Below are 18,599 nucleotides of genomic sequence, written 5' to 3' on the forward strand. Positions count from 1 at the left end.
TTATTTAAATGTGGCGATTCTCTTTTCCAGTCCTAAACCACTCTGTAATGTCACTCTAAGCGACTAAATAGCGTCTGTGTTCCTCTGCGGCAGTGGCTCTATTTCAGTGAGGAGGAAAGTGAGGTTGTGCACATGATCAGACTAAACTGTATGCAAAGTGTTGTGAAATCCATCTGAAAGGAAGATAATATAGACAGGAAAATTATTATCTCAGTGCCACTCACAGCTCTCCACGGTGACATGAACTCTATTCCAAAGAATCCCAGTGAAATTTTGTTTCCATCAGACTAATAAAGCTGCAAAGGCAGTCCATCCTTCTTTATTAACTACTCTAAATGCTTCACGAGTACTATTTTTCTCACTTGACTTACATAAGAATTCAGCCAAATGGGGTACATCATTGTTCTTAATGGAAGAAGCCACGTGCTGCAACAACTGGTGATGCAGCTGACAGGCTCACCACGAAAAAAAAAGAAAACCAAAGGGCTATAAGCGAGACTGGATACCATTTCAAAACGTGCCCCTCAGAGGCTGTGAAATTTGCTGTTCCTCCTTATGTCCTAGAGGGTCTCTTGGTATTTACACCAAGGATACTCCCCTTCCTTAAACCTGAGCTATTCTATGGGCCAGCATGGACGAAAGTCACCTTTGGGAGCCTCTGCCATTAATGATTTAAGCAAAATGGACCTGCAGGTTACAGTGGTAGATGGTGTGGGTGCAAGAAGAGCAGCAGGGAACGCCATGGGGAGGGGAATAAGTCATTTCCTAAAAGGTTTTTGGGGTCTCGGGTCTCTTTTGAGCTGTCCTGGGGACGCGTCTGGCCCCGCAGCGCTCACTTACTTGGGCTGATGATTCCGGTGCTCCTTCTCGCCAGCCTCCCCCTCCTTCTCCCCGTTCTCCTTCTCCACCGAGTCGTATGTCGACAGCGCCCTGTTCCTGAACCTGTGGCGTCTGTGAGGCTCTTCTCCGTTCTCGCCCTTGGATCCCGGCTCTCCTTCCCTGTTCCCAGACCTCGACCCTCCCCGGTGTCGGGAACGCCGCTCGCTCCTGGCCCCGTTGATTGTCCCGTTGCCTTCCTTGCCTTGCCGTTCAGCAGAGTGCCGGTGAGTCCGATGCCTACGGTGCTCCTTCTCAGCGCCTTCTTCCACCGACCCTCGGCGATGGTGCCTCTTTCCCCCTTCCTGGCCCCTGTTGCGATCGCTTTTCCCTTCCTTGCTCCCCGCTTCCACCTCCTTGCTGCGGCTCCTGTGCTGCCTGTGCCGCTCCTCCTTGTTGTTGGCACCAGATTCCCCGTTCTCATCCTTGGTCAAGTCCCCCTTCTCTTGCTCTCCCAATTTGTCCTTATCCCGATGCCGGTGGTGCTTCCGCGGAGCTTCTGCGCCATCGGTGGAGCTGACTTTGGTCTGCTCCACCTCCTGCACGTCCACAGGGCTCAGCTTGTTGATGTTGTTCCTCCCTTCACTCCTCGGCTCTACCACCAGCGGCCGATCCAGGTGAGTCTTCATGTCTGGCCTGATGTGCAGGGTGGTCGCGTATCGCACCCGCTCCTCCGGATCCAGCTCGTTGTACAGCGCTTCGCAGCTGGCTCGGAAATTGTGCATCCGGATCTGGCTGGTCCTCTGCTCCCAAACGGACTTGGATTTGGAGGAGTTCTGCTGCTTGCTAAGGAGGGGAAGAAGGGGAAAAGTTAGTACCCAACTTTGCACCAATTCCCCCAAAAAAGCAATTAAACAAAAAAATTAGAAGAAATTTTCAGCTGAGACGGGGGATTAGAGGGTTGAGCCAAAGAAATTATAGGAATGGAGAGAGAATGGCTGGCGGAGAGAACATGAGCGGGGAAAGCCAGCAGGATCATCAGTGTTAGTTTGCTCCCGCACGCGTTAGACATGATGAAACAGGCCCTCCGGAAAATGTGGCCATCCCCCTTGAAAGCCTCGGGTAGTCTGAAGGGTTAAAGTCTTTGCGCACAAAAATCATAGAGCACAGCCTGAGCTTTCAAACAGTCTACAAGGCTTCCCAAAAATTAGCAGCACCCTTCTCCCCACCTGGAAATGTCTGGATAAGCAAATTAGTGTCAAGTTAGAGATGTTAGATTGACAGGAGGAGCGAGGGGAAATTAAATGTGTCCCTGTGGATCTGAGCCTTGGCACCACAAGCCCCTGCCCCTTCCAGCCAGCCACAGGGGTCACTTCTCAGGCTGCACTGGCCCGTTGGCTAATGGCACAGGAGAGCCGTTGCTCTCAACCCACGCCATCCTTCCGAGGTGAGGACGGACCATCCAGCCCAAGCATCACCGGAGTCTAGGAAAGTGCAAGTAAGAAAGGAAAATTGTTTTGTGTACCGTGAAAAGGCCCCAGGGACTGGGAGAGTCACACGGAGATGCGGATGTGTCGACAGCACCTTTATTCCCTGGAGAAACCTGCTCTTTTCTGTCTCTGTCATCTGTTGTGATGAGGACACCTCCACTGGCATTGCCTTAATGCTTTCATTTTTCGGCACAGCGCTTGGTTTCTGACCACCACACACAAACGTGTCACCTACCCACCCAAAGCAAGAAAAGAAGGCTTTTTTTTTTTCTTTCTTCCTGAAGATTGCAAGTCAAATTCTGCTTCTGCGTAAAATCAAAGTGAACCCACTGGCTTCCAGGGTGGAGTTCTGGATTTAGCCTGGCGGAGGGTCAGCACCCATTTTATTCCTTAAATGAAACTTTTTCTAACAAAGAGAGGAAAATCCTTTTCCTTCCACCAGCCTGCTCAGACATCTCCGTTTCCCAGATGTTAGTCTGACCTCCGCAGCCCGAGGAGCCGCTTGGGGCTCACCGACCTCCAGCGCTTCGCACACAGCCCATACGGGAGGCAGACGCATTTTCCTTACGCGCTTTCCCAGCTGCCCTGACAATAGAAGAAAGCGGCGTTTGCGTGTGTACGCGCTGATCGGGACTGTCAGGGTCTGTCACACGCGCGCGGACCCTGGGGGAGGCGGCGTTCAGAGGGGCGCATGTAACACGGTGGGAGCTGTCGAAAAGGCTTTGCGTCTTGGAGCTCTGTGGGGGGTTCTTCAGGGAGGGTGCTGCCGCCTGGCTCTGCTAAAGAGGCAAAAAAAACCCCACCGCTTATTTAAAGTCTTGCTGCAGATGGGATGAGGGCACCCAGGCGGATGAGAAGGGATCTGATTTAATCCGGAAATCTGACTGAGCACAGCTAATCAGCACAACTAAAAATCTACCCCGCTCTGTTCCCGAGAGGGACATTCTGGACCAATTTTCCACCAGCTGAGCGCCTCGTTTACACCGCAGCAAAAGAACGGGTGACAAAAATCCCGGTTCTCAATGTAAACGATACCAGAAGGTACCGGGGGACGTAGCTTAGAGCCCCGCTCACCAAAAGTCCCACGTAGAGTCATAGAATGTGTTGGGTCGGAAGGGACCTTTAAAGGCCACCTAGTCCCACCCCCCTGCAGTAAAAGCAGGGACATCTTGAACTAGATCAGGTTCATCAAAGGGAGCGCAGGCTCCTCGTTAGGGCAGAGCACCCCCCAAGTTCTCCTAATGACCCCTGGCGTAAGGATGAACAGGCTCATCGCAGCGGGCAATAGCTTGCCATTTCTCTTTGGTTCAGCATTACGGAAGATTGCAGTGCTATCACTCAGCAGCAGATTTATTTGGTTTTAGACGGAATCAACGGGCAACATGCAAAGCCTCCTCTGAGTGCCCAGACCTGCCAACCTGGGAAATCTACAAGGATTTCCCATGGGAAGCCACGTGCTCTGTGTTTGCAGCTCTCCACGGTGGGTAGAGACGGGCACAGAGTGACAGAGCTGCCCAGGATGGGTGTCCCGCGATGTCCTGCGCGTCCTCCGGGATGGACGGGGTGCCGCGCTCTGCAGCCCTGCGGTTCTGGCTCCGTTAAACCGAGCAGGGCTACAAAAACGAACCTCCCCTTCAGCACACAGGCCCAGGGAAACGAGACAGCTTAGGGCTGCTTGTGTGCACCTCTGAGCCTCCCACGTGCTGCCACCACACGCATTTGTTCTTAGGGGACATTTCTCACTTCGCAATCAAAGTCCTCGGGGCAGGGACTGGCTTGTGGTTTGTGCTTTGAACAGCCAGAGCGAGCTGTCAACACCAAAGTGACAACTAGTAACGATGAGTTAGAGTTGGGAAACTGCCCTTATGCGGACTGAAGCCTTCAATGTGTCTATGAACCAAGAGCGCAGAGAAGAGCATGACTGCCTACACCCCGTGCTCCATCCTGCTCTCCATTTCCAGGGGACAGGCACCAGGCAGGGGTGGGACGCAAAGCTCCGGCCTCCCTGCAGAGAGCAAAACACACCATAAATCATCAGGCAACTTTCATGGACACAGCCTCTCCACCAGCACCTGCTCTGAGCCCATCAAAGCCAAGATATAAAGAAAATCTCCCAAATCAGAGCAGATGTGGTGAGGAAGAAGGTTGAGGATGCAGGGCTGGAATTCATCACACAGCGCAGAGGAGGCACTAGGGACCTGCGAGCTCCGACACAGGATGCATCACTTCGGGAGGCTTTTTTTAGTTGGGCTTCCTTTACACCCAGATCACAAATCAGCCTTTAAATTCTCTCTGAGGTGCTAAAGCTTCCACTGTACGTGACTCATGGCTAAATGAAAGGTGCTGCCAGGTACATCCACCACTGAGAACCTGCGGAAACCAAGCAATGCACATATTAACCAAGCCTATTTTGCTGAAATCCCTTCCTTAAAACAGACACTGAAGTCACAGACTCGAATTTCTCAGCGTCTAGAAATGAGATGCGTCCTTAACGTTGACACAAGCAGGGGAGGCGACTGCCAAACGACTACAACACACAGCCACCCGCTGGCTTGGGTCCCCAACAAGGCAAGGAGCGGGAGGTTCAGAAGTAATGACTGCAGCCTTCCTTCTTTCTGCATGAAAACGCACGCCAACAACAACAAAATAAGCAGGAAACAAATTGCAGTGAAAACGCAATCAGGAAAACGCGACGCCTGCCTGGCAAGCTCATTAACCGTTATTCCAACCAGTCGAGAACATCAGGAGCAAGTGACAGTGCGGCGTAAAGTCTGCCGGAGGAGATGGAAGTAAAGCAACTGAGCAGGTTGGTCCCTCTGGGGACGGCATTTAGGGTTTTTTCAGAGCCAAAGCGGCAGCAACGGGAGGGGATGTGTCGTCTGCTTGTCCAGTTGCATTTATCCGACTCTCGCTTGCTACAAGTTCCCACAGCAACTGGACGTGGCCGTACGTGACAGCTTCTCCTCTCCTGTTGCTCTGCTCTGCTTCCACGCAGAGGAGAGATTTGGAACTTATTTATGGCACCGAAGGAATGTCACCTTAAAACAAAACACCGTTGCATTCCAACTGCCCGCCTACGAGGACAACGGTGCCTGCGCGCCCAGCAAAGGATTGCAGAAGAGATGGAAAAACCCAGAGGGGACGAAAGCGTTTCCTCTGCTTCCCCCGGTGTTTGGTCCCATTAATGACCGAGTGCTGCGTGAACTGGGGCAGAGACAAACCATCTACGGTACCAGCCACGGCTTAGCATGACTTGTCCAAATGGATTAAAAAAAAAAAAAAAAAAAAAAAAAAAAAAGAGCCTTTGTGATAACAAATATTTCTTTCCACAAGAGAAAACCACCTATTTATGAAGCCAGCTTCTTATCTGAAAGCCTGTTCGCTGCTCGCTTCTTAAAATCCTTCTGAACCCATTAATAAAATTCCATTTATCACCTCTGATTTACAGACATAGTGCAAAGATTAACGTTAATCCACTTTCTTTACAATTACTTCCCATCCCTATTTTCTGTCTACAGAATGTTTCGAACTCTTTGAAGGGTACTGGCAACATACTCAGTTTTCAGGTCCTCTGGGCTGGAAATGTACTATATGTTACTGTTAATAATGTTTCTCTGAGTAGCTCCACTGGTTTTGCTTGGATTAAGAAGCCCGCGTTCAAACAACTCCTGCCTGTGGCTAGAAAGAAAACCATAAAATTCATAAAGAATCAAATGAAATTCATATTAATGAACCAGTGACTAATATTGGTATAAATACAAACTGCAACCCGTCAGTGTTTAGACTGCTCAAGAAAGGAAAGTGTATTTTTAGTGATATTCTAATCTTAGGGTATTCCTTAATGATTAAAGATTTTGTTGTCGTAACCTTTTAAAACACTGCTTTAGTTAATGGCACTTTGCTTCGCAAAACTGCTGCTTTAATCAGCTACATAAATGCAATCCTTAAAATTTTGCTTCAGTAAATAGTGAAAGCTGACTATGAACATAATAATTTGATGTTAAAAATACCTACGTATTAGATTGTGGGTATGAAAGAATACATTCCGATTACAGATGAAAGGGAATTTCTTGTTAAAATACAGTTGCAACCGAAAATGCAATGCAAAAAAAAAAAAACCTTTCCACTAAAATTGGATTTTCTGTTCATAAACTTGGAGAAGCTCTTTCCATGTTTCAATTTTCCACTTGGAAAACACAGTGCAGCATTCTAGTTTGGGGTAGGCATGCACAAAGCAGGGGGTTTTAGCGCTTTTTGATTTGATGAGACAATTTTTCTTTCAGATGAACTCACCACGAGTGATTAAATTTGCTTTGCCGCTGACCCCGGGAGTTGCTGCTTGGCTGCTTTAGCACCTTTTCCTCTTTATGAGCTACATCTCCCGCCCGAGCTCTCTCGGGAGACGCGCTGTGCTCTCCCACCGAGCCGGGGCAGCGGCATCACAAACGCCACCACCGAGGACAGCCATGGAAAACGCTGCCCGGTCCGCTCCAATATTATGCTTGAATTTGATTTTGCTTTTATATATCAGAATTTTTGTTATTTCAGTTTCTCAGAATGAAAATGTTTTCTTTCATATTATTTCTCCTAGTGTCTATGAGCCAGAAATTCTAAATTTTGAATGTGGTCAAAGCCTAATATAATACCGGCCCTTCCATCACATCCTTGTGTCCAGAGGCTTGCTACTGAAATTGGAAAAGCCTTTCAAACTATCACAGATGCCAACTTCTTAGATCAAGAAAGTTCACTAAATGCAATATTTTTATTGTTTTCAATATCATAGAATCACAGAATGGCTCGGGTTGGAAGGGACCTTAAAGCCCACTCAGTGCCACCCCCTGCCCTGGGCAGGGACACCTCCCACCAGAACAGGTTGCTCCAAGCCCCGTCCAACCTGGCCTTGAACCCCTCCAGGCATGGGGCAGCCACAGCTTCTCTGGGCAACCTGGGCCAGGGGCTCATCGCCCTCACAGCAAAGAATTTCTTCCCGAGATCTCATCTAAATCTCCCCTCTTTCAGTTTAGAGCCGTTCCCCCTGGTTCTATCGCTCCCCTCCCTGATCCAGAGTCCCTCCCCAGCTTTCCTGGAGCCCCTTTAGGGACTGGAAGGGGCTCTAAGGTCTCCCCGGAGCCTTCTCTTCTCCAGGCTGAACCCCCCCAGCTCTCTCAGCCTGTCCTCACAGCAGAGGGGCTCCAGCCCTCGGTGCATCTTTGTGGCCCTGAATCGCATCATCCTCAGATTGAACTTCCACTCCCTTTACTTGCTCTTTTAGACAATGTGGAGAACCGTGGATACAGAACGTGCTGGCCACAGGTACTTGGTCCCAGCAGGATAAGAAGCAGCTGAGATGCCAGAGGCGCCAGGGCTCAGCACCACGGCAGGTCTTTCGGGAGCCGCTGAGCGCATGGGCATGCACACCTTGGCCGGCGTAGAGCCAGAACATGCCCAAGGTGTGTATCAGAACAAAAGTTGGGAAAGTTCCAGCCCTTCACTACCACTCCCTTGAGGTGTCCATGGCCACCGAAGAGCAGCAGGAATCATTACGTGCTGCTGCGAAGAGTTTGGGGACAGCTGCGTCACTTGGTTTTGTACAGCTCGGAAGCGGCGCAAAGTTCAGCCAAAGCCTCCCCGTGTTAACGTAGCCAAAGTTTCATCGCTTTCAGTTTGAGTTGTTTTGTAATAACACAATGATTTCGCTCATCCATAACTCACCATCCTGCACGTGCTGCTCCCTATTGCTCTAAGAAGAAGAATTTTCTAACTGTTTTCAATAAAAGTACATCACACGCTAATCCCAGAAGTATAAATACAAGGCTTAGCTTTATGCACATTCTGATCTTAAGAAAATGACAGAAAATATTTACTCTGTCCCAAGTTAAACTGCTGTCGTAAAACCCCTTTGCAGACCTCAAGATTTCTCTGCTATTTCTGTTGTGAATTGTGATCAAGTAATCGCATCCTCACTAACAAATAACAGGGTGAGAGAGTTAAAAGTAAAACAACAACAAAAAAAAGGAAATTAAAAGTCGCATCGCTATGGCCTGACTTAACAAAAACCCCACTGAGGTTAAATACGTGGAACCGTTAAGTTCTCCTAAAATCCAGTCAAATTTCATTTGCTTTAAATTCTTTTTTTCCTCTGAAGGGTTCGTGCCACGCTCTCCAGGAGACATTCTGGCAATTACACCGCAATGGCCCAGCCCAGGCTCAGCAGTGGCCAAAGTCCCACCGTCAGCTCCAGGCTTTTGATAAAAACCAAGACCAAACCCATCAGGGAATGAAGTCCCAGCCCCCTCTGTGCGCTTTGAGGATGGAAATAAAGCAGATGACCCAGACAGTGAAGATACAAAAGCAAGTGATAGAGATCAAGAACAATTTGGGTTCTTGGATGGCAAACGACAAATTCATCCCGGCAGAAGATATTTAAGCTTTCTCATTTCCCTCTGTACGCTATCAGCTTGTCGACGGCTGGGTGGAGGCAGCAGAGACGTGCTGTGATGGGTGGGGTGGGAGCGAAAGAGGCGCTCAAAAAGGAACAAGTTTTGTTCTAGAAAAAAAAAAATGAAAAATTAAAATACCTGTGGCAGGTGCAGGTGTTCAGCACTGCTGGTAAAAAAAAAAAATCCCCAACTTGTGGAACACTGGCTTTTGATTTATTTACCGTTCTAGAAAATGCCTTAAGAACATGCCATTTTTCATGTCCAAGCAATGACTGACACCTCTGGATCCTATTAGAAATAAACAATAAACAATAGCAACACAATGAGAACCTCAAGTTACGGGATGCACTGGTCTGGATTTCATCAGCCAAGGCAGCGTAAGAAGTATTCCTAAAAAAATTCAAGATCCCCAGAACTCTTAAATACATACCATTGGAAAAAAACACCATAATTATTCACTTAGCTGTGTGTCATCGCCTATGTACATATAAATTAGTTGCCAGTTTCAGTATGTATTTTAGATAAATGCTGATCTACTTAAAGAAATAGAGCATATCTGTATTTAATTACCTCTCCTCAGTGAATTAAAAATGGATTTCGTCCTGCTTGCACTGCTTGTTTCATGAATTTGTTATAGCACAAAGGCCTGGAATTGGCATAAGAAAATTACCTTAATTTTTTTTTTTTAAAAAATTAATTTTTTAATTTATTTTTAAGAAACTAGCTCCAGTACTTTGCCCTTAGTTTCTTACCAATTTGGAATACTTATTTTTTTTATAGAAAAATAATCAAAGAAAGCGTATGGGGGGGAAAAACCCGCTCTCTGCATGTCAAAATACTTTCGAATAAGTTCTGTTCTTTCAGAACAAACGACCGCGGTTTTGCAGATCCCGGTTGCTACTGATGATAAAGGCCCACGTTATTTTATGCTGTTTGAGAAACCTAAGGGAGAAAAAGGAACAGGGATTTTTTTTTTATATTTTTTTTTCCCCCCCCACCTTTAAAAAGCTCTTTTAGATTAGTAGATTCCTGTTCAACTTTCCTATGCGCACAAAAATGAGAGCACTTATCTATTCGGTATAATTACAGCAATAGCACTCACAGCGGGGGGAAGCGGAGCGATAGAAAGGCATCCTGAACCTCGACTAACATTCACCCAGGGAACGGGACTCCACCGCACCTGCACGTCCCTAGGAGGAGTTCTTCCAGTTTATCTTTTTGAATTTCAAATAAAACCCGCATTTCTAACCATGACATTTAGACTGAGTAAATAAGCCCTTCAGATGTCTTCGCGCTTCAGGGGGGCTCTACTGGTGCCCTGTGATGGCTGGCACTTTTATGTACTGCACGCTGCCACGGGGTCCAGGCGTTTATTTAATCAAAACAAGGGGGTTTTGCGGAGAAATGCTCTTTAGATACCCACAGGGAAGAAAATGCACACTCAGCTCATACGCCAATAATGGCCCTGGTTTGCATAGGAAATTACAAATTACTGCCCAGACGGTGCATAGAAATGTTAAAAAGGATGAGAATCCTCAGTCACAGCTTTTTGCAGTAAAAATTTGTTCTGTTTGGAGCACAGATGTGAGTCATAGCAGCAAAAGAAGCCTCTATTATACCGTCTGTATCGCTGGCGGGGAGTCAGCGGCAGACCTCGATGGCAAACGCCTCCGAATGTGGGCAAATCCTCCTTCCAAGGGGATTTTAATACCTACAGTTCGATTTCATCCTTTTAAAAGGCAGCTCTGCCTCTGGAAGTTTGGAAAAAGAGGCCAAATTCTTCAGTCTTTCAAGGCTTTATTCCTAATTGTGCAAACATTGCCTCAAACTGGTTTGGTGCGACTTCTAGGGGAGCGAATTCAAGTGTTGGGAGGGAAGGAGCTCGGCAGCACCTCTCCTCCATCACCACCTTTAACCACCCCTCTCTCCTGCCAGGGGTGAGAGACCCAAAGGGCAGCAGACCTCTCTCCACACCTTTCTGCCAGGAAATCCATTGGAAGAAACGAGCCAGAAGCTGCCTCGGTCTAATCTACTCCCCCCTAATTTTCACTGTCCCAACCCCATGAGATCTCCGACCTTAGCACAGACACATCACACCTACTTTTGCTGGTCAGTCTTGGTCACAGAAGCTAAACCCACACATCATAGCAATGTATTTTTGATACAAACACACCTAAGATCCACCAATGGACAAGGACCCACCAAAAAACAGGGAACAACGAAGATGTCAGGAAACTGATGGAAAACCTCCTTTGCTTCGCCGTGCCTTTAGTACCTGCTATGGCGCCCGTAAGGACAAACCCATGCGTGTTTGAATTGCACTTACTTGTCGCTCCAAAAGCATTAAAGAAGAAAGACAACGTCAAATGGTAAAAGTATAACCCAAAGCAAAGACACTAGGATGGGTTGATGAGAAGCTGATGACGAGTTTTGTTGTATTAGTTGTCAGGGAACAATGGTATTTTCTACAAACCTGCATCGGTGTCAAAGCGCACCCGTGATTCACAGCAAAGCCAGCAAGATCGGTTTGTTAGGAAGTGCGTGGAGTGAATGGAAGGTCTACCACTGTGTTCGCTCAATCACGAGTACACAGGAGCTTGCCGAGTGCCTTATTTTTGCCATATCTGTAGATTTAAGCTCCAGCTCGAGAAGGCTAGAGAGTACAGGCATGACCAGTGCTCTCATGAGTATAAGTTTCCCAAGGATATTTATGCAGAGTTTTCCAATTTGGTCTCACTTGGGCCCCATTTGCAGAACTTTCTTTTAAAGTCCTCCTCCAGCTTTCGTTAAAGAGCGCACTCATGGTGGGCCCCCATTCTCCTATTGAACCATAAGTGCAAACACTGGTGGAACATCAAAGCCATCAGCCCAGCGCATAATAAACACAGAGAACAAAAATACAAGTAAGAACAAGACGAACCATCAAATGAGGGCAGAGGGAAGGAGAGGGAAAATAGTTGAGGAAGGGAAAATGGAAAATAATTAAGGGGATGAGGAAAAAATGAAGGAAGGGGAGAAAAAAAAATCACAGTCAATGTACGAAACACAACAGAGTTGCTCACGATCAAATCACAAGCATTATATGGCAATGTCGCACACCTTCCAGTCCTTCCACCGTATGTTGGTCTGGAGGCTTTCCACAATGATGGGAATGATTTTTGGAAAAAACAAGGGGGGAGCGAAGGCATCAGGGGAAGGGGAAAGAGGGAGGTTTGTAAATATAGAGATATATATCATAAATCCATTTACTGAATATCGTAACAGAGAGCAACTCACGGTGAATTTACGCTGGAGACTGACGAGCTGCGAGATACAGTACCTCGAGTTTGCTTTACAAAACTGCACATGCAAAAACAAAACAAACAAAGAAAACAAAAAGTGAGAAAAGAAAAAAAAAAAGAAGAGAAGAGAAACCATAAAAGACATCGGGAGGAGACTCATACAGGCGGTGTCCTAGTGAATGCAGACTGCAGCGTGCATCTCGGTAGGAGACCAGGCAAGCTTCAGAAAGTGTGAAAGCTACAGACACACCACCTTCTAGTTAACAGGGAAACAACCAAAGAATCAAAAACGGAACCAAAAGGGAAAAAAATTAAAAGGTGAACCAAAAGCCACACGATGATATCAAGGACTTTATGCCTCCATATGCTATACTCACACAATGAAAGTCCTCCGCAGAAGTCATCTTTAGGACCTCAGGGTAGAGGTCTTTGTAGAAACAGGTGGTGATTGCTTTTACAGCTGTGCTGCAAATAATTAGTTCCAAGTGGGAGCAGGATGCTAATTCCCACTCTGGCCCCGTGACACGAGGAAGAAGCCTCAGCACGGAGAAGAGCGTGAGCTGGAGGGAGGACCTTGGGCCACGTCCAGAGAACCAAAATCCACCTGAGGCCCAGCAGCTGGTGCCAGGCTGCTTCTCCTCCCTCCCTGCCTTGGATCTGCTCTTCAGAGGCACCTACCTCTCTCCTCCGAGAGGCACGGGGATGTGCCTGAGCTCAGACTGCCCGAATCCGGCTCGCCACCTCTGAGCACCATACATCCGCTGCAGCTGAGGCGGGGGATTACACGTTATTGAAAGGAGCTTGTTTCACTCCACAAGCAATTTTGTAGATTCTCCTCCATCCAGTGTTTGTATGAATACCATTGTACGCGGGGGGTTCTAAATACAGAATTCACCGAATTACACAGAAAAGGAGTTTATTCTTCCTTTGGCAGGGAATCTACAGGAAAACAGGATTCTAAATATCTTGATAGATCTTGGCGTTCATTTTTTCATAGTTATAAACAGTAACTTTTCTAAATCTACGTCACCCTAAGATTCCTCCCCAAGACTGAAAATAAAATCCCTTCACCTCCCGAATTTGCCTTTTCAGTTGCAGCATTTTTTCTCCTGCTTCCATGAGAGTTTTAATCTGTTAACAATCAATACTAGCAAACCGGAAGGTCCAGTTAAAATCTAATGTTCTTTGGATAGCATATACGTAGAGTTTTAAATATACGTTTACTTAAAATTAATGCATTATCCTGCACAGAAATGTTGGGCCAGGTAAAGTATCTAACGCAACAATCCAGAAGTCAAAAAACCTGGAGTGAATATAAGAGAAATTATGAAAGGCATCATAAAAGTTTCGCTTGGAGCAAATAATCTGCTGAACAGTCAGGTAAAGTATTTCGCTAAACTATTTCTACATTTGTACCACGCCAAACAAAATGGGAGCAGGAGTCAAAGTGGGGTTGGCGTGCCCTGCTTGCTCGCCAAAGATGATTGTTTCCAGGTTGCTCAAGCTGGGGACCCTTTTACTCTTTTGGCTGGATGCCGAACCCCCGGGACGGCGGCTAAAACCTGCAGAGAACAAGCCCTCAAAGTAAACGTCTCAAGCGTAGGTAAGAAATTTCTTGGGCAAAAGAGGTGGAAAACTCGCGATGGAGGAGAATGTACCGGGCTGCCCTAATTTACCTGGAAGTCAGCCCCACCATTGTGCAATACCTCTTGCGGTGGGTTGACCCCGCTGGACACCAGGTACCCACCCAAAGTCGCTCTATCACTCCCCTCCTCAGCAGGACCGGGGAGAGAAACCTTGCCACCCAATACACCTGTGGAAATTTTGCTTTAAATTGCTGAAAGCAGATCTCAGCATCCCTCGGCAGGAGACTTGAATGAACCTTTGCGTTTATCCCTGCCTCCTTTGGTGCAGTGCGGGAACGGAGGCCACGCTCTGCTCCTGCCAAGTGTCCTTGTAACCTGGCCAGCCAACGTTATGCAAGTCCTGCAGCACTCCAGGTTCGCTCCTCTGCTCCCATTGCTGGAGTCCGCTTGGTCGAAACCAGAAATTTGACTAACTTTGTGCTGGAACTGCAGGGTGTAAAGCCATGAAGCAAAGACAGCCTCCTTTTCCAAATCAAAATGACAGAAGTGCTTGAGCTTTGCTCGATGCTACTTACCATCCGCAAGGGACAGAGCACAAGAGAGTGTCTTTAGGTGTAGCTGAGTCACCGTTACACCAACAGCAAGGGCAAAAAGGTAAGCTAACGGGAGGAGTCACAGTACCTCACACATCAACACACTTCAGGGGAAAAAAGAAAGGGAAGAAATCACAAGCCAGCAAGAGAAGAACACCTCCTCTAGTCTACGCATCACCCAGCAAGGGACGGTTTATGGGCTGGGTGTTCAGGCACACTTCTTGCTGGGTCTTGTTGGGTACCGAGAGCCCAACAGGAATTTGGAAATAGACCACAGAATTCCCAAGACAAAAGGAAAATATGGAACCTCTGAGATGGAAAATGTCCTGGAGAAACAGAGCAACTCCCCCCTCTTCATCCCCAGACCTGTACAAAAGGGACAGACAACTCCGAGAAGTCACTGTGAAATGACGGGCCACCCGTATTTGCTCTTGGCGCTTTTCTAATGAGTAGTCAACTTGCTCATACTAACAGGCAGTATCCACCTGTGGGCGTGCAATTAAAATGCCAACTGCTTTGAACAACCATGTGAGAGACCAGCAGAAACCAGTCAGAGCCTGGAGAGAGGAGGGGGCTTGAGGGGTTGGAAGATTGTCCTGGGAAGCACGCGTAACTCGGAAAAATGGTAGTGGGCGATTCCCTAGCCTATGTTTAGGCCTGGTGCCCACATTGCATGAACTGTCTCTGCCACTGTCAACAAAGTTGCATTCACTGCACCTGGGAAGTTCTTCTCCCATCCAGAACATCCACCCTATACCTACGCTAAAATAAATTCCTTGGGTCTGGCTACAACCGTAAACCATCACCCACAGGGAATTTAAAAAAAAAAAAAATCATTAAATAACAAAATGCAAAAAGTTTCACTCAGCATGACTTCAGCAGAACTACCTAGCAAATTTAGCCTTTGCTTTCTGTTGCGGTTGCTATTTTAAGGCTTTTCCCAAGAAAAAGTGAAGAGAGGCCATTGGAAAATGCACGGGCTCTGGGTGCCAGGTGAGCCCCAGCCCGTGTCCTCTCCGGCTGGTCTGCTGGCCCACGCTGGGCTGGGTGTGCTTATGGCAGCCCCTTTTGTACGTGCCATTGGTGCATCTCTGGCTGGAATAGAAAAGGTGGAGGAGGAACCCAAATGCGGGGAGTTCAGGCTTCGGTTGAGGCAAATACAGAAAATAAACCCGTGTTTGCCTTGGGGTCTTGTCGTGACCCACGGAAACGAGCCGGAGGGCTCTCCCTTCACTGGCACCTTTATAGTGGCATTGCAAGGTGCTTTGCACGTCCAACGCCTGCAAAAATGCCCCCTTTCCCCCCCCTCCTCCATTCTGGCCACTGAGGAAACTGCACCAATGGTTTGATCTAAAGACCCGTCGGTCAGTACAGTCGCTCAGTTGAAGAGGCTGAGTGGTTTAAATGTTGTACGAAACAGAGGGTCTTAAAGACAATGCTGGGCAAACTGAACAAACCCAGAAACTCACCTCCAGAAACAACAAAGCAAGGAAAATGCTAAACAGAAAACAAAAACAAAAAAAAAAAATCACAAAAAATAAGAATGAAACAATGGGCTCAAATTAAAAAGCAATAACACACGTTAAACAAAATACTCTTGTTTTAAACCAAACATTGCAACAATGACAAAACCAATGCACCATCCTAGCTTTCAATCCTGAAAAACCACAAAACAAAAAGGCCCCGTTCAGGATAGAGTTCACCAGGTGAAAAAAGCAAACTGCCGTCAGACAAAGCTGCTCGCGTTATGTCCCTTTGGTGGAACAGAAGACAAACCATCGAAATCTTGGGAGACGGATGAAGTAGGAGCTACAAACCAAGGGCAGGTAGAATACCGTCATAAAGTGCTCCGAGTCAGTTGCAAGATAGATGATATCTCAATGCCACTGCAATAATGAGTATATTATTAAAACAGCTCCCCATGACACCGTAGCGCTTCACCATCTATCAACCACAAAGCAATTTGTGGCTCATGCAGCAGCCTATTGCATGTGGAAAGGTGAAGGCACGCCTTCGGACTCTCCAAGCAGGCTGACACGTTAAATAACAACCAGATTCTTATGCCTAGGAAACGACATTTTGCAACCGATGCAATAAATTGAATGTTTCCTGGAGCTGAGTTATGAAGAGTGGCTTGAATGGCAGAGGAGAGCAGAGAAACCAGTGCAGATCAACCAGTGCAGATCAACTGCAGGAGCGTACAAACCACCAGCGCACGCTGTATTTGCAGAGGAAAAATGCCGGAGGTGGAAGAGCAGAGTCAACGCTGCAGAGGATGCAACGGCCTGGAAGGAGGCTGCGGGGAAGGGACACGCTCGCAGTCCTTGAGGTAGGACTGACAAGGGAAAGGAGCAAAACAGCCAGCACAGCACCTCGCTGGTCAAGCAGCAGAACAACCGATGTGACTTTTCACCAGCCGCAGCCCCAGGACGGCGTTATCACCTCTGCGGGAGGTGGACAAGCACACCGGGAACATGAACGTCACGACCAAGGAAATACAAGTCATGGTGCCCTCTGCTAACACCTGAGAGACCTGTTTGGATGGATGCAGGTAGAGAAAGGCTGACGTTTTCAAAGCATTGACCTGTGCTATAGATGCCTGTTGTTATAAGAAATCCATTTTCATAGATCGTGAAAGGAATCAAATTATAAAACTAAAAAATTATTCTTTAGGAGAAAGTAAAACTATAAACTGATAGGGTAGAGCCCCCTTTGCAGCAGGCCCTTGGTAGCTCAGTCCCAGTTTTTTCCCAGCCCTTGCTCACCACCCAGGTGGGGGTACCCAAGCTCTACTGGCATTTGCTTTTTGCCGCGATATTTCCATACACCAAAAGTCCCGTTTCCAAGCATGCCCAGCCCTATTTCATTCTTGGCATGTCCAGCTCTGAGTCGCATCAGAGGCTTCATCTGGCAAGTCTTGTCGTCAACGGCATCTGCTCCATCTTCAGGATCACCGTGTGGCTTAAGAGCATAAGAAACGAAGTAGCGGGGGTACATTTGGCTGTCAGCCACGGGTCCGTCATCAGCCCCCCTGTATTGGATAGAGATATCTAAGGGATACGCGCTGCAAACCTGAAAGCTGCAGCTGCTAAGCCCCTTTGAAGCTCACTATGGGTGTATTTGCATATTAAATAAATTGCTTTGGCATGCATTTGTTAAATATCTTTCGGATCGTGAGCCAGCAATCCATCCAGATGCCTATTTCTGTCTCACAAAACACCCAACTTCTCCCTTGCCTTCTCCTCTACGTCATTATCCATTCGGTCAGCAACCTATTGGCCCTTAATGCATTTTTTTTTTTTTTTTTCCAAACTAAAGCCCGAGGAGCTTTGTGAGTGGCCTTTTAGGCACCTCGCTGGCACTAAAGCAGAGATAACGAGAAGTCACACGAGGGTTGTCAGATGATGGCTCCCACACAGCCCGCAGGATGCTCCGTGCTTAGTAGATGTGGAAGCGATCGACTGCACGTTGTAACGCACTCGTTTGTAAGCCTAATTACCTGCCTGTACAAACGTCACAGGGAGGGATCCGGGCAGATAACAATTTGAGGCAAAATAAGCAGAAATCCACAACTTTGTAGTCACTTCCAATTGTGGTCACAAAACTGGCCCTGTGGTATTGAAAACCAGGTGGAAGCCTGGTGAAAAATCATGGAATAAGGTTATTTTAAGCAACTAACGACTTGGTGTGAAATCTTAGCTCCATTAAAGTGGCTTTTTTTTTTTTCAGATTTCTAAGAAATCTTCACATGCGCTGTGCTTTTGATTTAAAAAGAAGACAATAAGCATCGTTATCTTGCATTTTAAAATAACGGTACCAAGAAATTCAAAGAACAAGAGTAAATATTCTCATTTGTCTTCTTTTCAAGGCTGGACAGAAAATCTTTGTAAGAAAAGGATTATATTTAAAATGAACAAACAGACCTAGCATAAACGGGAGCTGATTAAAGCAGTAATGGCAAAATAAAATGTTAAGAAGAATAAAATAGTCAAATTAATAATATTCTTTTCCTTAACATGTAGTGAACTGGCTCCGTTTGGCCTATTGTCTTTGAGGAAGTGGATTAAACTCCCAGGAACAAGGATCAAGAGATTTACGCTGAGGGACCAGAGAACCTGCTGCATTTCAGGTACTTTGCAATAAAACTGAACAGGAAATTTCTGTTTCTATGCTCGAGCTGCTCCAGACTTTGGAAGCCTCCCCTGAAAAAGGGGTCTGGGAAACATCAGCAGCTCTCGGTAAAACGCACGACCGAAGTTTTTTTGATGCTGGTGGTCCTGATGTTAAAATTCCAGAAGAGTTAAAGGGAGCTTTACGAAGAACACATTTTTCAGTAAATCCATGCAGGGTAGGCAGCTCTCGAGCACGGGCCCATAATCTCACGCAGGCAGAG

At 47.0% G+C, this 18,599-nt stretch overlaps 1 protein-coding gene across 1 annotated transcript in view; it reads right to left on the reverse strand.

The window, feature by feature from the left end:
* Positions 1-18,599, reverse strand: part of CACNA1B (calcium voltage-gated channel subunit alpha1 B) — a 309,084-nt gene that overhangs the window by 81,947 nt on the left and 208,538 nt on the right. Inside the window, exon 20 of the mRNA XM_054220395.1 lies at positions 841-1,662. Within this exon, the coding sequence (XP_054076370.1) occupies positions 841-1,662 (822 nt within the window). The remainder of the gene's footprint in view (positions 1-840; positions 1,663-18,599) is intronic.

This window comes from Rissa tridactyla, chromosome 14, assembly GCF_028500815.1.
Source record: "Rissa tridactyla isolate bRisTri1 chromosome 14, bRisTri1.patW.cur.20221130, whole genome shotgun sequence".
Lineage (NCBI taxonomy): Eukaryota > Metazoa > Chordata > Aves > Charadriiformes > Laridae > Rissa > Rissa tridactyla.